Source organism: Paroedura picta, chromosome 6 (genome assembly GCF_049243985.1).
Source record: "Paroedura picta isolate Pp20150507F chromosome 6, Ppicta_v3.0, whole genome shotgun sequence".
In the NCBI taxonomy this organism is placed as follows: Eukaryota; Metazoa; Chordata; class Lepidosauria; order Squamata; family Gekkonidae; genus Paroedura; species Paroedura picta.
Window position 1 is genome coordinate 92,259,230 of NC_135374.1, and position 27,552 is coordinate 92,286,781.

Consider the following 27,552-nt stretch of genomic DNA (forward strand, 5'->3'; position numbering starts at 1 on the left):
GCTGTGAGACCATGGTTTATACCAAGGACAATCACTGTGCAATTTTACAATTTTAATGAGTTTACTGGAGTAACTTCTGTGTAGGTTTGCACTCCAGGCAAACTCCACTTACTACCCTGCAGTAGGCCTTGACCCCCCCCCCCCCCCCGTTACAGCTGATCTCCCAATTATACTGACCAGTTATCTTGGAAGAAACAGCAGCTTTAGAGGGTAGATCCCAAGACATCATATCCTCGTCACAGCCAGGAGAGGGCCAGGCACTTAACCCAATCCTTATGCCTGAGACACCTCTGTTTTTGTAAGGGAGAGATGGCTTGTGGCTGACATAAACTTCTTCCTTTCAAATAAAAATCTTTCACTTTTTCTTTCTGCTGCTGCTGAGCTTTATGTAGATTCTCCATTCAGGGCTTTATTGTATTTGTCCCACCTGTGCCTTGCTGTTATAGGGGAAAGCAGCACCAGCCTACTGGACTAAGGTATTCTCCCTCACAACCTCAGTAAACCACCAAACACAAGAAGCGTTGCAAAGTTTTAACAAATATATAGAATTTATTAAACTCTTGCGGGGGGGAACTAAATAGAAGGGATGGGACTAGATTATGGTTTTAGCAGTATATACCTATTCAAATACATTTACTTACATTGAGACAACTTTCAAGTCTTCCCTGAATCCCTTATTGGTTCTCAGGACTAAGGAACACAGGACTAAGGAAACCTTCTGTCCCCAGAAGAGAATTGCTACCATTGGCTAGGTTTGAAATAATCCCGAAGATTCCTCTCTTAACCGGTCCTTCTATGTTCTTCCCCCAAAAGGACATGGTGAGAGCAAATCTCTCTCACACTCTGGATTCAGTTACCCAACCAAGACTTCATTGTCTAAGCAGCTCAGTTGTCTGACCAGAAGTCTCTCCCCAGCTTCTGTAACTCCCTCCAGCTTCTGTAACTCCTCCCTCCTGTATCAACCTACCAAATCCTTTCTGTAGAGGATTTACTCTACACAGGATGGTTTTGACAGGCATACAACAAATGATGGTTTAGGGGAGGAAATCCTCTTCCTTTACAGGTCCATCACGATAGCTTATTCACCATTCCAAAAGTCTACTTCCTCCAGGCACTACCCCCCTCCCCACATTTCCAAGAATTTCCCAAGCTTGAGAGGCAACCCTAGAACCTTTGTGACTGTCAGGGAAGCATATGAATTTGCAAGACACATCACTGTGAATACAAGGATGTTAAGTATTTCTTTCCATTTGACTCATCTCTCTCTTCCCCACTGCTCTAGAAATTCTCCACTTTCCATATTGGAACAAGGTTTGAAAGGAAGAAAATGAGTAACACACTTCTGATTGCTATGGCAGCAGACTGTTTATGAGCCTTACAAGCTTCACTCCCCCTTACCTACCTACCTTGCCCAGCGCAAGTCAGGATGGCATCCATAGCAACATTATTTCCTAACCACTATCAGCCAGGATTCATGCAAGGTCTAGAGACAAAGTTAAAATGTAGACACTGACCAAGACCTTCCTTCAAGAAAGGAGTGGGCAACAACTGAACACAGTGGAGAAGCAGCTCACATTCGACAAGGGAAGATCAAGTTCTTTACTGTTAGTATGGCTGCTTAACACTAAGAGAATCTACCCCCAAACAGGCAGAAGCACAGACATACATGAAAAAAGAAAAAGACATAGCAGAGTTTGTAATTTTTTTAAAAAAATATTCATCTTCAAGAAGCCAAGATGCTAGAGATTACAGCTATGAGCTTGCAAGGCTCAAACACAGATACCAAGAAAAGCATTAGTTGCAAGACCCTATTTGCCTGCAGTTACAATTTTGAAACAAAATGTAACATTATATTTCAGAGCTGTAACTGATAAATCCAGTTCTACTGTTTCAAGCCACAGTTTTCTATTAGTGCGAATAAAAAGCACAAAATGAAAAATTCAGATTTGCAAAAAGATTGTAGACATGCTTTCTATCTGATTGCAAAGGAATTGGTCTTCGCACAGTTCCTGGGAATGGTTCCTGTTGAATTTGTTGCTTATGTGAGATGAAAGAGCAGGATCACAGCAGCCCACTCCACCACATTTTAGTTCCAGACATCCACGAGTTAAAAATTCCTTCGCATTGTGCAAATATTCAACAAACACAAGCTAAAAGCTAAGTAAGTAGTTGCAAGATATGAAGGACTGACATATAGATATTATAGCTCTCTGGGGGGTGTACAGGGTCCTTTGTTGGTTTTCAAAATACCACCGGATTCAAACTCAGTTTTCCCATCTGCCTGTAAATACTTGTATTTGCATGCTAATTTGCTGCTAGAATTGATTGGTTTGAACTTTAGTGCTGGAGAAGGCTTCTGCCGATTCCTTGGAGTCAACACACCTTGGATTTTTGTATAGATGTTTGGTCACCCCAACTAGTGGCACTCACCTAGTTAGAAGAAAATATGATCCTACTTGCCAACCTTATATAACTTTCCAGTTCACCAAAACCAGTGTTTCGTCTGACAGATAAATGCATTAATTGATCCAATGCATCCTGAAATTTAACATTCTATACATACTGAGGTTACCAACCTTTATTGCAGCTTCTCTCAAGGCTTCTAATCGTTGCCGACTACTTTCTTTCATGTTCACAACATCCTTATAATCACCTTGAAGAGCTCTTTGGAGTCCATGGATTGCTTGAAAAACTGAATTCTCACTTTCGTTCAGCTCCTTTTGGAAAATTTCAAACGTGTGGACCTGAAAAGTCCTCTCTTCAGGTGACAGCGTGGAGTCCTTTTCCACTGCTCGTATCGCACTTTTAAGTTTGTTGAGAACCACATTCTTTTGACGCAGGAGGCCAGATAGCTTTCGGCAATTTTCTACAAGCCACTGTTTCCTCTGAGTTGTGGCAGCTCCTTTCCCACGATGAAGTTTTATTGCATGCTTCACTATATCCTCATGTTCTGCAGAAGTTATTAATTGACAGCACAGCAGTGAAGCCAACGCCCATGAGAAAATATATCCAGCTATTCTCATGATCCAGTTTTTATTATTAATTGCAGAAAAGCACTCGAAAGTGATCCCAAACTCTTTATCATATGCTTTTCGCATTTGAGGTACACGTGTAGTGTGATCAGTTAATAAAAATTAGCTATCAACTGTAGCATACTTTGGAACCACTGAATCAAATATGAATTCCAATCCGCAAACAGCATGCAGACATAAGAGGTTAAACATGGTATGACTGTTCAGAGTCCAATTCCTCCGCATTAGCAATATAGTGTTAGTTCCTTGTTGAACTTTTCTCCAAAACATGCCAATACTTAGCATCTATCAAATTGGAACATTTCACTGTACTGAATCTATTGTTTTTCTCTGATAATATCAAATGCTCCTTAATTAAAATTAACTTGTGGAATGGTAGCTTGATCTTCTTAGGCTGATAATTTATCACTGCCGATCTCAACCCTACATTTTAAAACAATAAAAATAGGTTATTTACAGTTTTATATTAAAATATGCACGCATTCTTAATAGCTTAATAGTCCCATGCTGTACGCATTCTTGCAAAAGGATACTCGAAGGAGGTTAAAGTCTCAAAGATGGAGAAATTTCAAGAAAAGGAGCAGTAAATGAGCTGCATTCATTTTAAAATGTCATTTATATGTAGTAGCAAGATTAAAAAACCTTGTAAGGACTATTATGTTATACTAAAGTTATAATTAATTCACACTTAAATGCTTATTTGCATATAGGTGTTCCTTTTGCACTGGAACTGGACATTTCTTTGCTCTTTACTTTTTTTCAGTATCCCCAAGTAATCTTTTGAAATTCCCTAGTTACCATTAGGATACAGACAAACTTGTTTGTTTTCTGCACAGTTCCATACAATAACGTTGGAAACCCCCCCCACACACACACACACACACACACACACACAGCTTGCTGAGTGGTAGTGGTGGTGAAGGAATCCCATATATAAAAATAAATAAATAATAAGGAGCTAGGGACCAGGAATCAAGTTCTGCTTTGTAACACTGGCATAAACCAAGCGTGAAGGGCAAACTCCAAATTTACCTTCTATTAATCCCCAGTACAACAGTCATGCAAAGCTTAGCTAGTTGGTTAAAGCATGAAAACTGGGCCACACCTGAACCAGGTATCTGTGGTTTCTTTTCTTTAAAAACAGAAAAGGACATTCAGAATTGTTGTTATGTTTACACACATTTAAAAATATGTATGTAAGCTAGAAAATACTGTCTTGAAATGAAACACAGATAAGGTCATAGAGAGGCAGGGTAGGAGAGACCCTCTCCTTAAAAGGCTACGTAAGCCAGGAGTCCAGGGTCACTTTAAGGCTTAACAGAATTTATTTCAAGCTTTCAATCGCCATAGCAAGCTTTACGACTTTCAAGATCTAACAAAAGCTATTCCTAAAAAATAGAATAGTCAAAGGCCGCCCACCAACTATTTAAAGGTTGTGGAGGGCGTGAATGCGGCCCACTACTGTGCCCGTTCACTCTGAAGCCCCATCCAAAGACCTCATCAACTCCCCGAGGAATGCAGCCTTGCCACGCTTCAGCCTTCCAAGTAATCAAAAATGTTGGTTGCCAATACCTGATCTCAGCAGGGAAAAGACCACTTTCGGAAACACACGGATTTCACGACGCTTCTTCCAGCATTAGATATCCACCTCCTACCGAGATCCCCCCTCCCCTTTGCCCGACCAATAGGAAAATTCAAGGCTCCGGTCTCACAGCCCACACACCTGCCCGGGAAGGACCGCCGACAGATCAGCCATCGCTGCCCTGCAAAGCGAAAGCCACGTCCCCAATCTCAGCCCTTCTCCTTCCCTACACTCCCTCCGGAAGGAAAGGCAAGCATGCCCCCTGCCCAGCCCAGAGAAAGGCTGCGGCTCCTTTAAATGCCAGCCAGCCACCTCACCAGCCCAAGACAAATATTTACTCCCCACCTGGGCTCTGCGGTCACATCCCATCCAACCCCCACCGCGGAGGAAGATTGTCCAGGCGCACGGTGTGCATCAAATCCCTTCCTCCTTCACCTGAGCCTTATGGGAAATGTAGTTCCTTCCCCTAGGAACTCGGCCCTCTGTGGGAAATGTAACGACTGTGAACCTGCTCCCCCCCCCGCTTTGCGATGCATTGTGGGAAGGATAAAAGGGAAAAGGCACCCTTTAGTGTGCATCATGCGGAGTGCATCATGGGTAATGTAGTTCCTCCTCCTCTCTCTCTCGGGCCTTGTTGATTCCCCGGCGCTCTGCCTCTGAGTCGGAGTGGCGGCACAGGAAAAAAATAACACACACACACATACAAAACTTCCCAAAGCCCCGGAGTGGCCGAAGGAGAAGAGCGGAGTACGAGGTTTCTTGCCGTTAGAGCCGGAGGAGGATGGCAGGCGGTTGAGGGGATGGAATGGGCGCGGGGAGGGGGGGGGAAGAGAGCAAGGTCGGATGAGGGTAGGAGGGCGGGGGGAGCCGGACAAGCGAAAGGGCCCGGTACGCGCGTGCGCAGGAGGACGCCGTGGCGGCGGCGGCGGCGGCAGCGCTGGCGCTGGATAGTGAAGTTGAGTGAAAGCGGCGCTGATAAAATGGTAGGTTGAGGCGGCGGCGGCGGGGGAGCGAGAGAGCGCGCGAGCAGCTGCACCGGTTGCGATGCCCCCTCCTTCCCTCCGCCTCTTCCTCCTCCGCGTGTGGCTCGCTAGGAGGGCTCCTCCTGGGGCAGAAAGGGGACGAGGCTCGCCTCCGCCGCGGAGCCCAGTGCAGCCCTCCCCTCCTGCCCCCTCCTCAGGTCCCGGCCCCCATGCCGCCCCCGCCGCTCCTCCTCCTCCTCCTCCTCTCCCGGTGGAGGAAGGTCAGGAAGGAGCCGAGCGAAAACATCCCGCGCGGGAAAGGAAGAAAGAAGGGAGGAAAGAAAGAAAGAAAAAGGCAGGCAGGCTGGCTGCCCGGTTTCCTCCTGCCTCCCGCGGCCCCCTTCCCGGAGGAGGAGCGGAGGAGCTGAGGCGGTCGCAAACCGACTCGCCGGCCGGCGGCCCGGGAAGGGAGGAGGGGGGGGTTGCCTGGCTCTCTGAGCGTGCTGGTATTTTGGGAACTCCGCAAGCGACAGCGGAGGCAGCGCTGGGACGGGGCTCACGCTCAGCCCCGACACGTCCCTTTCCCTTTTTTGGGCAGGGGAGAAGCTGGCAGGTTGCTGGAGCCTGACCTCTCTTCCCCTTCCCCCGGGCTGGGTCCTCCTTCCCGCGCCTGCTTTCTACAGATCAGCCCCCAGACTCTCAAAAAACAATTGGCCAGCCTCGTTGGCTTCCCGTGGAGCCCCACAGCCTCTTCTGTGGAGGACGGGGGAGGCTGCTTTATATGCGATCCATCGGCGAGAAATCAGAGCGACCCCAGGGCTGCAGGTGTGTTTGTGCGACGAGGCTTTCCCTTTTACACCACAGAGGTCTGTGGGGCTAAGGCCAAATCGTTTCCACACCCCTTTCTGGTTCCCTGCTGGCGCTGTGGAACTGTCTGTTGTGCCATTCTCTCTCTCTCTCTCTCTCTCTCTCGCTGAGTTGAAAGGAGCAGAGGAACCAACATTTAGAATTGGAGGCAGAAGAAACTGGCTTTTCTGCCTTGTTTCCGGAGTTGGCAGTTGTCATTCACTAATGAATTATTGATGATTTGGAAATATGTATGTACAGTTTGCCTGTAGAGGCGTTAATACCAAAAACATTTTTCATGTACTCTGTTCCCTAGAAAGTGGATTCTGAATTGAAATCGGCAAAAGAGCAACAGGAAATCTGTCCTAACTGGAAATGTTTGAATTTATAATTTGTAACTGGAAACATGAGTTTATGTTTCCCAAGAGTTCCATTGTCACCAAAGTAGCTGTCAGGATCAGTTTAAACAGATGTCCTAACTGGGAAATACGGAAGTCACATGGAGCTCATCATGTGGGATAACTTATGTAGTAGATTCATGCAATTTATTAAAGCAAAAGTGACTTTTGTATAGGAAACTCCATTATAAGTGATGTCCATAAATTATACATCCAAATAAAAATCACCACAAGGTATTACGGGGTCATGTCATTAATACAGAAATATAACTGAAATATTTAAACAGATGGAATGCACATATAAAGTGACTTCATATTAATTTTCATTTTTGGTTTGTAACCAAAGACAAGTTGGATTAAGTACCGCCTTCTGAAAATGTTTTCTGCTGTGTCCTCACATATATGCAATGTAAATATTTTCAAACCTTTGAATGTATTGTGTTTATAAGGACAGAGCTTTATTTTTATACCAATCCCATTTGTTTATTACAGTAATTTCACTGTTGAATAAATATAAACTCTGTGCCTTTAATTAAAAGTATGTAAAGAATGTAGGTGCTTTTATGTTGGGAACCCCTAGGGATATATAGCTTAAGTCTGAATTTGGATTTTTAAAAGTAAAATATACCTACAGATGCTGGTATTTCAGTTTTCAGAAGAGAGTACTGTTACTAATTACAGAAGCACAAGGATTTTTTGATATTCTAAAGTGAGATTTGTCACACAATAGAAGAAATGAAAGATAGGCTATTGTAGTAGAATTCTGAAACAAACTTCTGGATTAGCTTCATTGGCTTTCCTGCTTCTTTTGCATCCCAAAGCATAAACTTAAATCGTCTCAGAAGGACAAGGTCCGCCAGTTTATGGCATTTACCCAGGCTGGTGAAAGGACTGCTATATACTGTTTAATGCAGAATGAGTGGAAACTAGAAGTGGCAACAGACAACTACTTCCAGAACCCAGACTTGTACTACAAAGAATCCATGAAAAATTCAATAGACAGAAAGAAATTAGAACAATTGTATAACAGGTACAAAGGTAAGGTTTATTTTTTCACTTTTTCTTTTGAACTTGATTTCTACTTCAACTTAGATCACCAGAAGGGGGGGGGGAAGGTTTAGTCCTGAACATGCTTACTGGGAAGCAAGCCCCATTGAATTCTATGGAAGTTACTTCTAAGTAAGCATTTGCAGTCCCAATATTCTGCTTTAACGATTTGCCTGTATATTTATGTAGCAAACAAAACCTCTCAAGTGTGAAGTTGGAGTTTTTTCTTATTCTCTCTTACAGCATTCCATATGGTTTTAGTTTTAAAACAATGTGGACAGCAGACAATGCACTGCTGCTTAGAAGAAACTCTCTAACCACTTACCTGTCTGTCTATGTGAAACATAATATCTCTGATACGTATATTACAGCATTTAATTCCTTACACGTAAAACTTATATCGAGAGTTTTAATGTTTTACAGTTAAACTGTTTCTGCAATACAACTCCATGTACAAATCACTTGCTGTACCATGAACGATGGGCATAAATCAAATGAGCATCCAAATACTGATGCTGTGTGTTCCCCTGCATTGCTTTCAGTGGAATGTGCACTTAGATGCACATCCAAAGGTGCTTTACCACCTGCACTGTGATAGTAATGTACCCCAGTACAAATGTAATTGAAACCTGGGCCGTGCAGATATGTAGTGTATATTGCCACCTGTGCAACTGGATGTTTATCTCTTTTATGCCTGTGGCTCTTGGTATAGCAGGAAACTTGTTTCTGGTTATGGATATCCTTAGTTGTATCAAGGCATGAGTCTAAATTCTATTCTGTGGATTTGCTTTGCAAGTTCCACTATATACCGAAAGTTGTACCGATTTGTTAATAGGAATTTGAACTAAAAGTTCTTAAGTCTCAAGAATTTAAAAACAACATTCTTGGCTCCATCTTTGTGCTCATACAACTACAGCAAAAATGATTTGTCAGTAGCTTGAGATTGCTAATAAATCATTAACAAAGGGGAAAAAATTATCTGTGGAGATTTTAAAATTAAAAGTTAAGTGGGACATAGGCATAAAGGACATTAAGAACTAGTAATGTAACAGATATTTAGTTCATAAGTATACATATGCATACATGTTTGTTTATACATTTCTTCTCTGCACAAAAGTTTCCATCGTGATTTCATAAACTCTTATTGCTTGGTGCATGAATGAGAGTCTTGCCTGCTTAATTGATGGTCGTTGCTTTATACCAGGTGCTGAACACAGACTTTTTTGTTTTTCTTTTTTCTTGCGCAGCATAACCAGATACCCCAATGCTGCATGGGTGATCTTTTTCGAGAAACAAGTTTTCTTTGCATGTGTTGCTGAATTTTGCAAGATTAGCATATTTATGTATAATACATATTTGAAATGAATTGAGGATTAAACCACTTTAAGGGCAAATAGTTCTATTACAGACACAGTTGTCTAAATTTCTTCTAAATGCTTGGTATCTACAGAAGCAGTGGAGAATATGCTTAATTTGTCCCAATTAGACGTGCAGCAGTTTCACTGGTAAACTACTTTTATTTAAATATGGAATATAAAGTTAAATGATATTGGTATTTTGAGACTGATATTAACTTGACAAGTGAGTTGATCTTCCAGTCTTAACCCCTTGATCACAACTGTGGGTTTCTATTCAACATCTGCCTTCCACTGTCAGAAAGATACTTCCACTGTTGGATGTGAGAAACTATATCAATTTCTCTCTCTCACTCACTGCAGACCCTGACATTTTACCCCATGCTGTCTTGGAGGATTTTCTGGGCTGCAGAAGTAGCATGGGTGGAGGGATAATTGCAGTGGATGAGAGAGAAAAGAAAAATCCAGTAGCACAAACTTTTTGCTCAAGGTTGTTGTTAGATGCAAGCTAGTGTCAGTAATCCAGAATTCTACACATGCATTGGAAGGGGGGGGGGGGGACAATGCAATGCACCTGCTTGCTTCTTTACTTTACTTTATTTAGATTCCTATACCGCCCATTTCTTTGCAGCTCTGGGCGGTTTACACTGAACATTATATAACTTACATGGAACATTATACAGACTATAACATCAAAACAACTTCATGTAATTGTGAATCTGTTTGCTAACATTAAAACGTTCACATTTTGGTGGCTTTATTTCTTTGTTAGTAACACCAGTAGTCATTCCCTAAATTTCCAAATCTACAGGAGTTTCACTGCCATTAACTCCTTTCACTTTTTGTTATAAGTTGTCATAAAATACTTGAGAAATCTCCCCTGGATCCTATTGTATTCATTAGTTATATTGGGTATCTTTGTCCTTTCCCAAATTTGTTATAGTCTTTGCTATTCTTGGGCTTCTACCTTCTAGAGACATAATAGGTAAATGGTGAATCCTTGAATTGATACCTTTAAATCCCCTGTTGTATTTTATATAGAAGTGGGAGTGTGTTTCACATACATAAGTTTGGATGTAGTTTTGTGGGCTATATATGTGTATACATATATACACACAAAGAGAAACTCCATCATGGTGAGACCTTTTAGCCCTGAAGCTGCTCCAGACTAAGCATACAAGATCTGACTCATAAACATCTTCCAAGAAAATTCTTGTCCATGTACTCATAGCTATTTTCTAGTTGCTTATACTCCTCAGTATATACTGCTTATCCACTACCAAAGCAACACTCAGAGCAATGTAGATCTCATTGACACTTGTAAATTCACTTAAGAGGGAGATTTGGTAGCAAATAGCTGTTCCTTATTATTGGTGTGTAATTAGCACAGTGAAGACCAGAACCTTTTCTAGAAGACTGAGTCCTAGGGCAATGAATTTTGAATTGTTAAATTAATTGAATTTTTGTAGTAGTGTATAAAAATGATTGACTTGGTTTCCCATGAGCAGCCTTTCTCAACTTTTTTGACCATTGAGAAACCACTGAAACATTCTTCAGGCTTTGAGAAACCCCAGAAATGGTGCAATCGTGCAGAATACAGTTGGAAAGCATAGCTGTGTACATGCCCACATGGGCCCCACCCCTTCCCACGCCCTCCAGGCCCATCACTGACCACTTTGGTGGGAGGGGGGGTTGACATGACCATATATGGTCATATCACCTGATAAATGTTTCGCAAATTTAAAAGGATAGATTAAAAACTCATTTACTCCCACCCATTCAGGAAACCCTTGTAGGGCTATCAAGAAACAAAGCCTGCCCATGAGACTCAGTCTCTTGCTTCCTGTTCTGTATTGTGCCTGCTGCTTGGTAAAAATTAAAGGGGAAGAGTGACAAGCATGGGATATGTATATTTGTAAGAGTCTACCTGCCTCTATCCTTTTACTGTAATAGCCTTTCCCAGTACAGAATTCATACTGGCTTCCTTTTGAAAGAGACACCCCTTTGCTGTGATTCTGACAGCTTTTTGAAAACATCTAATGTAATGGAGTGTTATTAGACACAATTTCTGTTATCCAGAGTTAAACTTATCATCATGGTATTGGTGGATCCTTGCTAAATGGGACATATTTTATTAGACTGGTTTTGTTGTGGTTGCTCTTATAATAAACAAAAAAGAAATAATAAAGATTAACTTTCCTTTATAACAATGAATTATATTTGGTAAAATATAAATTATTTTATCTTCCCTTATCTCTAAAATAGTTCTGCTGTTTTGGTAAAATGCAAATGTGCTTAATTTCATCAGTTAAAAGAAAGGTGTATTACTTAAAGACCTTAATCACCTGGGTTCTGTAATAGAAGACAAGCTGTAACAGTTATTCTTTTATTAGTATTGTAGTGAATAAGATTAGCAGTTATTCTGCAGATTAAGATAGATCATTAAGAGAAGAAAGGATGTCTCATGTGCATAACTGCTCCAAGGGGAAAGGGATGAAGGGCAGATTAATCCATATTATTAAAAACAGAAAATCCATGCTTCTTGTGTACATGATTGACATTGCTTGATAGGAATATGTCAAACATCCTCTGGATCCCTAGTATGCCTGTGCTGGTCAAATAGATGAAATAGTTTATTTTTATTATGGTTATGGAAAACTTCAATAGCTAGTGATGGTGAAAATACTTCCTAACAGATCAACAAATATAAACATTTTACAGGTCACTACAGTGCTTGAGCCCTGACCTGAATAGCCCAGGCTAGCCTGATCTTGTCAGATCTTGGAAGCCAAGCAGGTTAGGCCTTGGCAAGTATTTGGTTGGGACACCACCAAGGAATACCAAGATTGTGACGCAGGTGCATTCAGAAGTGACAAACCACTTCTGAATGCCTCTTGCCTTGAAAACCCTACAGCAGAGGTCACCATAAGTCAGTTGTGAGTTGATGGCATTTCAGCAACACCACCCCCCAGTGCTTCAACGGTATCATTAAAACTTGTAGGTCATCTGTACAGTAAAAAATGCAAATGTACCATTTGGGGAATACTGCTTAAAATTTTGTAACAATTCTTAAGAAAACCAGGGTGGATAAACTTGTTGATGTTATGACTAAGGTGTTGTGACAGATGGAATAAATTAGTTGAATTGTATACCTTCTCTCTCTCTCAAAATACTGAGCCTAACCTTTCCCTAAGGGTAGTAATGTGATCTCTTTAGATCTAATATCGTTTCCTGAATAAATATATTAGGCATGGAAAACAACCTATGTCTGGGGTCTTTCTTGCATTAAAGCCAGTTCTTTTGGATGATAATTTTTATGGATGGGTTCCTAATTAAATCAGGAATTTTGGACTGAGTGAAGGCTGGTCCATGAATTCCCCTTTCTAAGTCTCTGAGCTGGCACATGTGGCTGAAAATAATGTTATGTCATGTTTTGTGATTTTATTTTTTGACACCAGTGCCTAATGACTTTACCCTAGTGCTGTTGAATTTCTTTTTTGAATATTATTTTTGATATCTTAGTGTTTCATGAATAATACATTTATAACCAAAATGTTTTTCTTTCTGCATACTTGAAAAATCCCCTGACTATGTAAAAAATCCCTGGTTTGTCTAAAGGTGGTCACACTGTACTGTTTTCCTATAGGAATTCATCTGTTAGGTTTAATATCTGCTATACTGGAGTGGATCCTCCTCCTATATTACCACGCTACAGGGCAGACTAGAGTTTGAATTCTTCCCTCAGCCTAACTTTAATGGTTCTTCTGTTGGAGGAAGGCTGCTTAAGCAGAAGGTTAGATCTAGACCACTGATTCTATAAGACAGACTTGCACAACTGAAATTTGACTGAGAGTCATTTGTTAGTAAATCATGTGGGCCATAACAGGATATAGCTGCTAATGACTTGGTGTTTTCTTTTTCAACCCACTCTCTGAACTTCATTCAAATCTGTTTTCCCAGTATCATTCTCTTACTACCCCAGCATGGGCAACTCTCTGTTAATCCTCATTCTTTCCCCCTGCTTTATTGTATTCTCAGTCTTCTTTTTCAGACTGGTCTCTAGATCCTTTATTCTCTTTCTCCGACGATATCTCTGTGCCCCATCTCTCAGGTATCTCTCTCTCTGTTTCGTATTCTGTAAAGCACTCTGCAACCTTTTCCTTCTGTGTAATGCCTAGGTTTCTTTTCAACACCATCACGTTTACAGTCTACCCTCTGTTTTCTTTAGTCTCATCTGTGCTCTATTCCTGCCCTCCCCACCCCCTCACACTTATCTCTGTCTCACTGAGTTTAGTGATAACACCACACAAGGCTTTTGGTTTCTCAGCAGTTCATATACAGTTTTAGAAACAGGCAAGTCATGTAGTACCCGGTGCTTGTCTGCACCAGGCTGGGAAAAGTAGCGCCCATGCCACTATGCTCCTCTGTATTTCATGATGCAGGCAGTCCTCCATCCCACTCCATTTTGCGAGGCTTGAGTGGGCCTACAGAGAGATGGGAAAAGACCCCAAACTGTGTCTGGAATTTTCCAGGTACTGCAAATGAGGGGGAAGGCACAGTTAACCATATAGTACACAATGTTTCTTTAAAATGTGTTTTTCCTGGTATGCCTGGAGATCACTAATTTACCAAGAAAAAAGGCATTTTATGTATACTCGGCCTCACTGGGTGATTTCTAATTTAGGACATATAGATATAAATCAAGAATGTTGATTTTTTAAAGTTTAGTTTATGATGTAAATATAGGTTAGCAGGATGATTTGTGATAATGAAACTTTGAAATATGGCATGCAAGTTCTTAATGTAAAACATAACATTCTTTTTTGTTCTTTTTCACATGCAGACCCGCAGGATGAAAATAAAATTGGTATTGATGGTATTCAGCAGTTTTGTGATGACTTGAGCTTGGACCCTGCCAGTATCAGCGTTTTGGTCATAGCATGGAAATTCAGGGCAGCCACTCAGTGTGAATTCAGTAAGAAAGAATTTGTAGACGGCATGACAGAACTGGGGTGAGTTTGGCTGCCTTTCTTAGTAGGAAGATCTGTCTTTATAAAACATAGATCAATTTGTATTTAATCAGTTTGTATTTCCCTCCTTAACTTATGTTCAGATCCAAGAAATCATCCAAAGGTTTCTTTGTAGTATCCATTGCTACAGTACCTCCAGCCAGTAACACTTTTAAAATTCAAAGTGGCTTGCCTGGTTTACCATGGGATCTGTCTCAATACAAATTATAAAAAAGTTCTTAGATGTCCATAAATATGTTGGAGCTTTTCATAGCTAGGGGAATCCTGTTTCCCCAGTCACCGAGTTTGACCTGTTAACTTTGATTCAATCCGTATATGTGGATCGAATCAAAGTAAATTGACCAAACATTCATATATACGAGAATGAGTACTTTGAATTCATTTAGAGTATCTTTCCAAGCCATTGGGTCACTTTTTCTGTTCTTGTTTCACTTGAAAACTAATTTATCTGACTTAATCCAAAGAAAATGAAAATGGTGATGTTAAAGGCAGCCCGTTGTGGGAATTGGCTGTCTTGCTTCTGAATAGCATGAATATCTCCTTGGTTCATCTTCAGCAGTATTGCTTTATTGGTATTCAGTTATTTCCATATAAATCCCATCATAGTGTGAACAAGGAAGAGAAGTAGTGCCCATGTACAGACTTGAAGTCTTTCTACCATGGAGGTTGGTTAACTTAAAGCAGATCATCTGTGCATGTGTGAAAGTAATGCCCTGCCCAGTTGCCACTGTAGACTGGTTAGTTTGTGAGGAGGGCAAGTACCAGAGCCCCTTTTTTGTTGCAGACATATCCTGGTCAAATGATGTGCAGCAGGCCCTTTATGTCACAGTTATGTCAGGGGTTCTACAAAGGTGCTTCCTGGAATAAAGAAACTAGCAGGACCAATTCTTTGGAGTGTCTCATCCAGATTACAACTCCGCTTCACTACTTCCTCACATGATGCAATGGGTTTCTTTTTGATATAGATTGTTTTGTTATTTGAGTTATAGGCATTAACACACAGCACCTTGAGTCTGGGACTGTTATAGTTGCCTTATAGCAGGCTTTCTCAACCAAGGTTTCATGAAATCCTGGGGTTTCTTGGTGGCCTTGGAAGGGTTTCCTGAATGGATGGGAGATAATTAATTTTAATATATTTTAAATTCATTAAACATTTATAAGGTGATACAACCATATATAGTCATGTTCTCTCACACACACACCAATGGCTAGTGATGAACCTAGAGGGGATGGGAAGGGGAGGGGTCCCAGGTGGGTGTGTATACAGTTATGCTTTCCCAACCATGTTCTGCCCCATTGTACCACTATTGGGATTTCTCAAAGGCTGAAGAATGCTTCAGGTGTTTCTCAGTGGCAAACAAGTTGAGAAAGGCTGCCTTATTATCTCATAACACTAACATGAAGTAACTTCCAAGTGTTTATTTTATTGAGTTTAGCTAGATGGGGCTGTTTTGTGTCCTGAAAGCAGGATAATTGAATTAAAGAAGAGATAAAATAGTTGTCTGGCTGTTTGGACCCTGGACATGGAAACTGGATGATGAACCTTAAAATAACCTGTATTCCCTTCTCAAAGCCTTAAGAAGGGACTAAAAATTGACCTTTCCCGGTTTACATTGAATGTGAAAGTAAAATGAGCTCACAAATTGACATTGACAAGTGCATTTTCTCCCTGGTGATTTTGCTGCTTCATTTCTGTACTGTCAAAGAAATATCTTTAATGAAGTATAGGGTTTTTTGTTGTTGCTATTGTTTATTTATTTTATGTATTTCTTTAGATTTCTTTAGAAGATGTATAAACCATCCTCTCTGCTAGAGCAGACTCAGAGCGATGCTTTCATGTTCGAGTAAACTCTATAAGTTTCTATTTTTGTTACTCTGGGAATTGTTTAACCTTTACCCTGAATTAGTACTGTATACTTTTGAATGAGTGAAGTGAAGCTTGCTTAATTAACATTCAGTTAACTGGCCAACTAGATGAACCAGCATGCTAGGGCATTGCTGCCTGTTCCCACCAGTCTGGCAGCAGCAAGAGGACAGTGGCCATGCCTGGCACCCTTGGCTGACACGGCTGCCCTCTTAGCCACTGCCACACTGGGCCTGCTGGCCAGCAGCAACAAACAATGGTGGAACAGGCTGCCATTCTTGGATGGATCTCAGGTATGGCCACCTTACACTTTGTGTAGCTGCCAGGAAGGAACCCCATTGCCCATGGATGCCAGTTAACAAATCTCTTATTGTACTGTTTTGCTAGAGCAGGCTGATTTATGCCTCGTATATGACAACATTTTAAATGCTTACTAGAACTGCAGTATTAATCAAATTAGTCCTCTTAGTGCATCTGTAAACTTATACTTTTTCCTTTTTCTTTGATAATATCTTATAAAAATAACATAAATCTTTTCATCAGGTGTGATACTACAGACAAGTTAAAAGCTCTTTTGCCAAGACTGGAACAAGAATTAAAGGACCCAATGAAATTTAAAGATTTTTATCAGTTTACATTTAATTTTGCAAAGAATCCTGGACAGAAAGGTTTAGGTAAGTCCAAAGATTATGTTGAAAGACTGAATTCAATTAAGTTCTTTTTCAGTAATAAGCTTCTTTGTTTACATGTATCTTGGGCAATTTCAGGGTTTGCTATTGTGTCTTAATTGAGGCATTCTGGCTAACCTGTAAAAATTAGCCATTGTTACCCAATGTTCAGCACTGCCAATGTTCAGCATTGCCAGAATGTTCAGCAGTGCCAGATTTTCTCCTATATATTTGAACAGTATTATATTTAAATAGTTTTTACATATTCACAAATTTTATATTTGCATTTATTCATATTTTATTTATTAGATTTTTATATCACCTTCCCATACGGCTCAGGGCGGCTCACATAAAACATTGCAGGGGTAATACATAGAACAGTCTAAAAATACAGCACAGTCATAAATAACATATCAACAATACCCTAATAGTGGCTTCAAATAGAGTAATAATTTAGACAAAGCCCCCAGGGAGGTCAGGCTGCTTCAGGTCATGGAGGAGGTGTCTCAGGGGGGACCAGTGGATGTTGTTGGGTCGGTCAGACTCTAGCAAACATGTGGTGGAGTCGCTGCCTTTTGCGGAATTGTGGGAGTTCACATAAAATGTTAACAATTTTCCTTGATTACCAAATCCATTGAAGAAGCAGTCAGCCATTTTCAGAGGGGTACAATTTCATCCTTCCAGTCACCCAAATGGCTGTTTAGTCATGTGAAAACCAAATGATTGCTCACAGGTTGGCAGGATGACATATTGTTTCAAACCAGTGCATATTGTTGTGGATATACTATATTTGCTACAGCATCAGAAGGCTATATGGGCAAAAGACAGGTCCTTGCTGCCTTTTCATTTACCATGAGCAGCACCTGTTTGTTTATAAAGGATCTAAATCTTGTAAAGAGGTCTACTTACATAAGTCTGCTTCCCTTGTGTGGAACAGAGGCCTGTTTTGAGGCCATAATTTATGATGTATCAGTAAATTCACTGTATTTCTCTGAATAAGGGAAAGGCACATGGGCTTATTGGCTTAACTATGAAGAGTTTAGAATGAGCATACAGGTCAGAGTATCTCATCAAAACATAACAAAATTTGAGTCCAGTGACACTTTTAAGACCAACAAAGATTAATTCTGGTTATAAAGTTAAGAAAGCATTCAGAACTTCTTCACACTTCTTCAAAATGTCTAATAATCTGCTAATAATCTTTTTTATGACTAGAGATTAGTGAAAGATGATTTCCAGTTCTTGTTGAAATCTTCAGGTTTGTTCTCTCTTGGGCAGGTAATTTTTTTCTAGGCCTTTCTCAGTTATGGTGTAAGAGGTGATGCTCTTTGTAGATGTAGATAAATTTCAGGTTTTATGTATGACTGAATATGCTTCAGTTGTAATCACAAATTCCTTTTGACAAAGAAGGAAAAGCTGATCATAAAATAAATCCTTTAATACAGCCGTTTTTATTTTGGGTGAATTCCTTTTAGTTTAACTTGGATGAAAGCTTGTAGAGTTCTGCCTGTGATTCTTATAATGTGGAAATATATCAGTGTAAACTAGTGTTTAGTAGGCTTTGTTCATGTGAAGTAGTAGCCATGGGAGATACATGAGGCACAGGAAACACTTTGCGTTAAATGCTGTTTGTTATGTGGTGACACCCCTCGGAACATCTTTTCAGAAATGTCAAAAAAATTCTAAGAGTTTTTCACACAGTTATTCACATGATAACCCAGTTGCTGTTTTCTGTACTGCAAAAATTAATGCTCCTTCAGCATCCTTCAGTGGTTGGATGGAGATTAGTAAAGCAGGTGCAGAAGTTCTGTTGACTCGCCTTTTTACCCTCCTATTTGCAGAGGAAAATGTCACGTTAATATGGATGGGGTTAAAGGGCCCTGACCTGGATAGTCAGATTTCAGAAACAAAGCAGGGTTGGCCTTGGCTAGTATTTGGAGGGGAGACCTCCAGGGAGCAGCAGGGGCCTGATGTGGAGGCAGGTAGTTGCAAACCACTTCTGAACATCTCTTGCCTTGAAAACCCTGTAAATTACCCATAAGTCCGCTGTGACTTGATGGCACTTTCCACCATCAGAGAGAAAGGCAAAAAGTTCAAGACCTTAACAAAGTTTTGATGATAGACAATACACATCAGTTAGAAGTGTTTGTTTCAAGAAGAGAGGAGTTGGGTTGCTTTTTTTTACTGAGAATTTAACATTTTCCATTGTATATGAAATTACTGTAAAAAAAATACTTTGTGGTGTGGAAACTACTGCCAAGGCACGGCTGATGTATGGGAATCCTCTAGTTTTTTTCAAGTCAAGAGATGTTCAGAGGTGGTTTGTCATTGTCTCTACAGCATGACCCTAATATTCCTTGGTGGGCTTCCATTCAAATACTAGCTAGGGCCGACCAGCTTAGCTTCCAAGATGGACTGTCTAGGTCAGCGGGAGAAAACACTTCATTGGAATGACAAAATTAGCTCTCCTGAAATGTTGTATTTGTAAGCATGTATCATGGACGAGCCTCTTGTGGCGCAGAGTGGTAAGGCAGCCGTCTGAAAGCTTTGCCCATGAGGCTGGGAGTTCAATCCCAGCAGCCGGCTCAAGGTTGACTCAGCCTTCCATCCTTCCGAGGTTGGTAAAATGAGTACCCAGCTTGCTGGGGGGTAAACGGTCATGACTGGGGAAGGCACTGGCAAACCACCCCGTATTGAGTCTGCCATGAAAACGCTAGAGGGCGTCACCCCAAGGGTCAGATATGACTCGGTGCTTGCACAGGGGATACCTTTACCTTTACCTTTATCATGGACGAGTATTAAACAAATATCAATAGATTTTATCTGATTTCGTAACCTTCCATAATTCATTGACTTTCCTAACCCTATTTTACAGAAATGGGTTTTAAAAGGCTAATCCTTTTACATGTTACATTTATTTCTTTCAGATCTAGAAATGGCAATTGCATATTGGAATTTAGTCTTATCAGGAAGATTTAAATTTCTAGATCTTTGGAATAAATTTTTATTGGTAAGTAGATCTGCATGTATATGTATGTTGGTGGCTGTGTGGCAATATCGGTGATTTCATAAAGGCATTTACAATCTAGACTTTAAATGTTTGATGTTTTTCACAATGGAAAAATGGGCAAATGAGAACAAGATGCAATTTAATAAAGATAAGTGTAAAGTTCTGCATCTGGGTCAGAAAAATGAAAAGCATGCCTACTGGATGGGGGATACGCTTCTAGGTAGCACTGTGTGTGAACGAGACCTTGGGGTACTTGTGGATTGTAAACTAAACATGAGCAGGCAGTGTGATGCAGCGGTAAAAAAGGCAAATGCCATTTTGGGCTGTATCAACAGGGGCATCACATCAAAATCACAAGATGTCATAGTCCCATTGTATACGGCACTGGTCAGACCAAACCTGGAGTACTGTGTGCAGTTCTGGAGGCCTCACTTCAAGAAGGACGTCGATAAAATTGAAAGGGTACAAAGGAGAGCGACGAAGATGATCTGGGGCCAAGGGACCAAGCCCTATGAAGATAGGTTGAGGGACTTGGGAATGTTCAGCCTGGAGAAAAGGAGGTTGAGAGGGGACATGATAGCCCTCTTTAAGTATTTGAAAGGTTGTCACTTGGAGGAGGGCAGGATGCTGTTTCTGCTGGCTGCAGAGGAGAGGACACGCAGTAATGGGTTTAAACTTCAAGTACAACGATATAGGCTAGATATCAGGAAAAAGTTTTTCACAGTCAGAGTAGTTCAGCAGTGGAATAGGCTGCCTAAGGAGGTGGTGAGCGCCCCCTCACTGGAAGTCTTCAAGCAAAGGTTGGATACACACTTTTCTTGGATGCTTTAGGATGCTTAGGGCTAATCCTGCGTTGAGCAGGGGGTTGGACTAGATGGCCTGTATGGCCCCTTCCAACTCTATGATTCTATGAAGTGAAAACATTGGAGGGCAGAAAAGTCTGCTATTGGAGGGCACTTCTGACTATGGAATGGATATTTGCTCCCTTGTGCTGCAGCCCACTAAGCTCCCCAAGTGTTCCCCCCCCCCGCCCAAGACGCAGGGGATCATTGGGAACAGCACTAGGTTGAACTGGAAACCTGCCAATGAGATGGGGAAATCAGTGACAGTCACCCTATCTGCTGACCAAAACTGATTTTGGACCAAATGCTTTGCCAACCTAATTATTTTGCTCAGTGCTTCAGTTCAAGTTTTACAGAACTGGCTGGAAAACCTGGAAAAAACACACACATGGATACCCTCTTGTTTTCATTGCTGCATAGGAACATCATAAAAGATCAATCCCTAAAGATACTTGGAATCTTCTTTTAGATTTTGGAAATATGATCGCAGATGATATGTCAAACTACGATGAAGAAGGTAACTGGTGTGAATGTTTAGTGCTAAACTTGTGTTGTCTATTAACAAATCACCCTATGAATCCTTTGGGTGAACCCAAGTAACCAAAAATCAACTTTATTTATCCATAGAAATAACTACTATTTTAAATTTTCTGATATATGTACTTGTTAGATAGGGTTTTGCTTTAAATAAAAATGATGTTTGGTTTTAAAATGTAACTACGCTTAGTACAGTCTTATTTACTATTAATATCTGGACGTGCAGGCCCTACAGCTTTGTCCTAATAGGATCCACATTCTTTCAGATGTCCCACTGAATAAAATGTGTCAGGCTATGTATAAAGAGGACTGTGTTGAAAGATAAAAATCTGCTTTAATAAACATTTGAATGTTTTAATTCAAAAATGTTTGACCCTTCTTTAGGAGCGTGGCCAGTTCTAATAGATGACTTTGTGGAATATGCGCGACCCGTAGTCACAGGAGGAAAGCGTAAAGCTTCCTAACCATAGACTCTCCTTAGTGGACTTAAGTCTGCAGTTTGAACTGCATCAGGTAATGAAGACATTTTGGCCAATAACTGTGCACACTATTCAGTAGTCGTGGTGAGATGCCACGGACAGAATGGAAATCACTACTTCTGCTTCCAAGGAAATGATGGCTGACTCGTGGACTCTGCAAGAAGGAAGTCCGAAGACGGCCCCGGCTGTCTGTAGGATATTGGCTTCAATTATTGTACTGGTTGTATCATATAGGATGTAGATTTTGCATGATTTTATACTTTGAAGAAGTTTAACTAGAGGCCATTTTAGTAAAGTTTTGACAGCACAGCATGCCGTTCAGTTCATGACCCAGGGTGAACACCAGCAGTTACATAATTACAACTGTATTATATTGTACTTATATTAAAAGCAGTATTTGTGGTATATAAATTAAATCCCTAAATAAAATGTGTGTTATGTGGTATTTTTACACAAGTCAAGTAGCTATCCCTTCATGCTTGTGCCAAGATTTTAGACTGATGAAGAGATCTGTTGGGTCTATTTTTAAAAGTTTCATTTTTTCTCATTCCAGCATTATCCTGCAATGGGTTTGTCAGTAAATTCATAATGTGTGCATTGTTTTTAAATGTAAGAATAACTGGAGAACTCTCAGGGCCATTCCGCACACAATTAAAGAAGTCGGAGTCTTACCTTTTGCAAATGCCATATTTTTGGCATTCTGCACAATGTCGTAAACGTTCAGCGTTACATCTGCAAACTGGCTGCTACATCCTCCTAAAGCGCTTGCAAGAGAATCCACAAAACTGGATTACCCCTGCCAAGTAGCGCTAGCAGGATGAGAGCAGCCAGCAAGACACTCGCACAAGACACGTGTGTTACCACAGTGGCTGAAGTAGCGAGATTTTCAGCTCCAGTGTCTGCCCTCGAGCCTGCCTCCCACTCTCTTAACCCGGAACAGGGCTTTCTTTTTTTAAGCAACGAATAGACACACAATCGCCCAGGCAGAGCACAAAATAAACTTTTTCCCACTAGTCTGCCCATAAAGCATGCCTTTTTTCCCACCAAAAAAAAAAAAATCACCCCCCCCATTTTTTTTTTTTTTACGCTTCAAGGCTCAGGATTGCAAGCAGCCCTATGCATCCATGAATAAACACATGAATTTAAATGAATAAGTCATTTTAAGAAAATTACGTGAATAAATCACTTAAAAAAATTACGGGCATCATGGTCCCTTTAAAAGAGCGAGAAAGGTGATTGGCCTTTCTTGACTCATAGGCAGATGACAGGAACGTGTCTAGCCCATTCCCCTCTTCCGCCATTTCAAGCAGGCATGCAAAATGCCAGGTACACGGTAGCAGAGGAGCCAGCAGGTGAGGAATTCCAGGAGGCGCAGTTTTTTTTAGTGTTACACCATTGTGCTGGCGTAAGGCTTTTTTTTTCTGTGCAAAATAGCCCTTCGTTTTTTCTCGATTACTGTGGAGACCCATTTTCGGCAGCTACCCATTTTCTCACCCTCACATGTGTCATGTTTTCAAATTCCTTGTTCTAGCCAGCTGTTAATATTGTGAGAGCCTTGCCCTCCTTTTTATCTCGTAACGATATAGATAAAAGGCAAAAGAGGCTCCTTGATACAGGCCGTGTCTGTTAAGTCTGAAAGCTGCTACAATAGCGGACTGTGTAAGCCTTCTGGGTGAGTTGCCAGGTAGCTAGCAGATTGTGATGTGACTCAGTGCAAAACATCAGCTTCATAACAAGAGCTTGTGTTCTGCAAAACGCTTTTAAAAATCTAGTAAGAAATGTGAGAGCTACCCTAATGCTGGTACTGGAAAGTGCAGTCAAGTTGCCACCAACCTATGGTGATCCCAGGGTTTTCAAGGTGAGAGGAGTGCTGGCTGGCACCTACTGATGTGTAGCAACCCTGGATTCCCTTGGTGGGCTCTCATCCAAGCACTAATTAGGGCCAACCTTGTTTAGCTCCTAAGAGGGCTGGCCTGGGCCATGTAGGTTAGCATTGTCCTTCCAATGTTGCCTGGCTTTTATTCCTCCACTAGATGTCAGTAAACTCCTAGACATCTCCTCCTCCTCACCTTCCCAGCAGTTAAACTTTAACTGTGAAATTTCTATGCCAGGGGTGGTCAAACTGCGCCCCTCCAGATGTCCATGGACTACAGTTCCCATGAGCCCCTGCCAGCATTCGCTGGCAGGGGTTCATGGGAATTGTAGTCCATGGACATCTGGAGGGCTGCAGTGTGACTACCCCTGCTCTATGCTATAGCATAGGAAGAGTTCCTCTGTTTCAAAACGTTTGTCAGTATTATTATTTTTTTAGACGGATTTCCCAGCAGGAGTTATAATGGTTTTTTGCAATCATTTTTGTTCAGTGGTTTATGAACTCTTAAATTTCACACATGTAACATTTTCTATCTATCATTGTTGCCCAGCACACTGAAAACTCTGAAAACCCTGAAAACCTTAGCAGCATATTTAGTTAGCTAGTTTACATATGAGCTGCTTGATATACTCAAATGTTGGGAGTTTATTTATTTATTGTATTTATATACCGTCCTCCCCAAAGGTTCAGTTCACATGTATTGTCAATTTAGGGCAGGGGTGGTCAAACTGCAGCCCTCCAGATGTCCATGGACTACAATTCCCATGAGCCCCTGCCAGCCTGATTTAGGGGGTCATTGGAGTCCAGAGGTTGCTCATGAGATGATGTGGCAATGGAGGATGAACAGTGTCCTTTAAAAAAAGAAAGAAAAAGCTGCCAATCTGCCCTGCGACTTCAGCTGCCTATCTCTCACTTGGCTTTGCTATTCAGATGCAATGAGGTCGGACAGAATAGCAGTCAGCCTGTTGTGCTTTTTTATGGAAGTTCATCAAAGGGGGGGGGAGGGCAGAATGCCACAACCGGACCCAGTTCATCTTAGCTGGAGACGAATGCTGCGAATACCATGGACAGCCAAAGTTACCAACAAGATCGTTTTAGAGAGGAGCAAACCAACTATGTCATTAGAAGGCAAGATATTTTGGCTCAAGCTGACTTTGGACACATCATGCGATCTCAAACTCAATAGAAAAATCATTAATACTCGGCATGGTCAGTGGCAAAAGGAAACGTGGTCACCAAAGGATCCGCTGGCTTGACACAAAGCCGATACAGGGATGGCCATGAGCCAACTAAAAGAAGCAGTCAGAGACGGGCGCATGGCGAAGGCTTTCCTATAGAATCGCCAAGGGTCGGACACGATAACGGATAACATCATCATCATCTTAGTTGGGGGACCTGGAGACTTAGTTTCTCTCTGGACTGCAGCTTGGATTGAAAAGGAATTAGCTGAAGGTGGTGTGCCGCTCTGTAATTCTTTCCTGTCTTGTGACAATGTCCAATTCTCAGGGGGCAGGCTGATCCTCTGGAATCCTATTAACTCTAAAACCCACCAGATGGGACAGGGAAGCCAGTTAAACATCCCACCATCACCTGGTCCATGGCTGGTGAGAGTGACCAGGACATTTCTCAAAATCTGCCCAGATGGGCAGGGCCCCTTACTAATGTACCAAGACCAATACTCCCTTACTAGAAAGCTGTAAAACAGCTTTGAGGGTGGCTCTGTCCTTGGCAGATCTTCCATTCCTGGACGCTGGAGATCATTCTATCTGCGCTGGGGCCGTTACTTCAGTCGCATCCTGGAGCTTGCCCAGCTCTGTGAAAAAATCATTGGGCAGGTGAAGGTCTTCTGCATTCAAATCCTATTTGCAGTGGCACATGGTGACCTATTTCTAGCATTTTGCTTAGAATCATAGAATCATAGAGTTGGAAGGGACCTCATGGGTCATCTAGTCCAACCCCCTGCACTATGCAGGACACTCACATCCCAATCGCTCATCTACTGTAACCTGTCACCCCTTTGCCTTCACAGAATCAGCCTCGCTGTCAGATGGCTATCTAGCCTCTGCTTAAAAATTTCCAAAGATAGAGAACCCACCACCTCCCGAGGAAGCCTGCTCCACTGAGAAACCGCTCTAACTATCAGGAACTTCTACCGGATGTTTAGATGGAATTTCTTTTGAATTAATTTCATCCCATTCGTTCTGGTCTGTCCCTCTGGGGCAAAAGAGAACAATTCTGCTCCATCCTCCATATGGCACCCTTTTAAATACTTGAAGACGGTTATCAGATCCCCTCTCAGTCGTCTCCTCCCTAGGCTAAACAGACTAAGCTCCGCCAACCTTTCTTCAAATGTCTTGGTCTCCAAACCCCTCACCATCTTTGTTGCCCTCCTCTGGACATGTTCCAGTTTGTCAACATCCCTCTTCAACTGGGATGCCCAAAACTGAACACAGTACTCCAAGTGAGGCCGAACCAGAGCAGAGTAAAGCGGTACCATCACTTCCCGTGATCTGGACACAATACTCCGTTTGATACAGCCCAAAATCCCATTTGCCTTTTTAGCCACTGAGTCACACTGCTGACTCATGTTCAATGTATGGTCTACTAAGACTCCTAGATCCTTTTCACACATGGTACTGCCAAAACAAATCTCCCCCATCTTATATTGGTGTATTTATTTTTTCCTACCTAAATGCAGAACTTTACATTTGTCCCTATTGAACTTCATTTTATTCAGTTTAGCCCCCTTCTTGAGCATATCAAGATCATCCTGATTTAGTAGTTGTGGATTTGCAAGCACAGCATTGTACACTGGGGAAAGCTTCATGCAGTGAGGTCTGAGTGGGGATCCCCACTTGGACTGGGGGAGCTTTGGACCACATGTCTCAGAGTTTGATAAGGCATGCATTGGGAACACCTAATGCTAACCCTTGCCATAGCTGCTGCACACCAAGGCCATTGAGATGCTCTTGTCACGAAAATGACTTGGGTAAGTATCTCCCTGTAGTGGGAGGCTTGAGCACACCTGGAGCAATTTCTGCACTGCTTCCCAGATGTCAAGATCATTTGGTTTTAGCTCCTGCAGACGAGAGAATGGCAGGGTTCACAAAACCCCCCAAGGAGACTCAATTGTGCATGGAAGAGAGTCAGTCAGCGGTCCAGGCCTTTATTTTACCTCTTAATGCCTAAGCATCTGGCAATTCCTCACAAACTGTGTCGTCTTTACAGACCAGATAGTGTACAGCTCTCTGTAGACGGCAGCAACATATAGCTTGGTGATCTCAAAACTGGGCTGGCGTGCATATTGCGGGTTCCTTTGGTTTGGTGGTGGAGCCAGGCAAACTCAACTGGCTGCTTCCTGTGGCATTTAGGTGTCGGCTATAGTGCAGGGGGACCAAAAGGAGATTCTCCTTAAGGGGTTGGGGGTAGGAGAAGTATGCGGACAGGCAACCTCAGGGCTGATGCATGGGCCATGCCTCTGGTGATGGCTAGGAACAGCAGCTTTTGCTGGCTCCAGCCCTTGGCCCCTTGTTACCCCCAACAGGTGGGTTGGGAAGGTGCTGTCAGCATTTGGGCTGTCAGCAGCATCCATCATGGACCTTGGCTGTGCCAAGACCTGAGAAACCTGTAATCAACAAAGTTATGGCCTGCCAGGAAGTTTTGTCTGTGCCTTCCTCTTCCCATGCCATGGGCTAATTCCATCACAACATAATATTACATCACCACTCCTCTCTTCATCACAAATCACAGACATCTCTGCTTTGTGTAAGTCTGGATAAGAATCACCTGCTCAGGTCTCCAGGACAAGTCTAGCTCTCTTTTGTCACCAGTGAGGTACTGGTATTATCAAGTAGATATCCATGGCTGTCTCTCAACCATATGATGCAGCAATCACAACATCAATGTAAGTATATGAAACCTGGTGTGGGACTGTACTTAATTAGCATGGCCAAAGTTCTGTTTGGGGGCTGGGTTCTGTGAAACAGAAAGATAGCCATGTTTGTAATCTCTGCACTAATTTCAAGCA

The 27,552-nt window shown here is 41.8% G+C and overlaps 3 protein-coding genes across 12 annotated transcripts in view; 1 reads left to right on the forward strand and 2 right to left on the reverse strand.

Moving 5' to 3' along the window:
* SLC9D1 (solute carrier family 9 member D1) overlaps positions 1-5,358 on the reverse strand; it is a 23,920-nt gene extending 18,562 nt beyond the window's left edge. The window contains exons 1-2 of one of the 5 annotated variants that reach the window (XR_013232117.1): positions 4,605-5,118; positions 2,577-3,455 (exon numbers count right to left, since the gene is read on the reverse strand). Coding sequence is in view for 4 of the 5 variants with exons in the window: in XM_077343678.1 (XP_077199793.1) it covers positions 2,577-3,098 (522 nt within the window). In the remaining variant the exon portion in view is untranslated. Of the gene's footprint in view, positions 1-2,576; positions 3,456-4,604; positions 5,119-5,178 lie in introns of those variants that run through there. The other 4 variants (XM_077343678.1, XM_077343675.1, XM_077343674.1 and 1 more) reach the window with 4 other exon arrangements.
* TFDP1 (transcription factor Dp-1) overlaps positions 1-27,552 on the reverse strand; it is a 94,733-nt gene that overhangs the window by 56,173 nt on the left and 11,008 nt on the right. The gene's annotated exons all lie outside the window — the stretch shown is intronic.
* On the forward strand, positions 5,114-22,083 carry DCUN1D2 (defective in cullin neddylation 1 domain containing 2). 6 transcript variants are annotated; one of them, XM_077343681.1, is made up of 7 exons: positions 5,114-5,211; positions 7,642-7,858; positions 14,066-14,234; positions 16,660-16,790; positions 19,712-19,794; positions 21,057-21,153; positions 21,558-22,083. In XM_077343681.1, the coding sequence occupies exons 1-7, from the start codon at positions 5,194-5,196 to the stop codon at positions 21,635-21,637; spliced, it is 795 nt and encodes a 264-aa protein (XP_077199796.1). In that variant the 5' UTR covers positions 5,114-5,193; the 3' UTR covers positions 21,638-22,083. The 6 variants fall into 6 exon arrangements, with proteins under 6 accessions (XP_077199796.1, XP_077199798.1, XP_077199794.1 ...); XM_077343683.1 differs by lacking the exon at positions 5,114-5,211 and adding an exon at positions 5,229-5,361; XM_077343679.1 differs by lacking the exon at positions 5,114-5,211 and adding an exon at positions 5,393-5,597.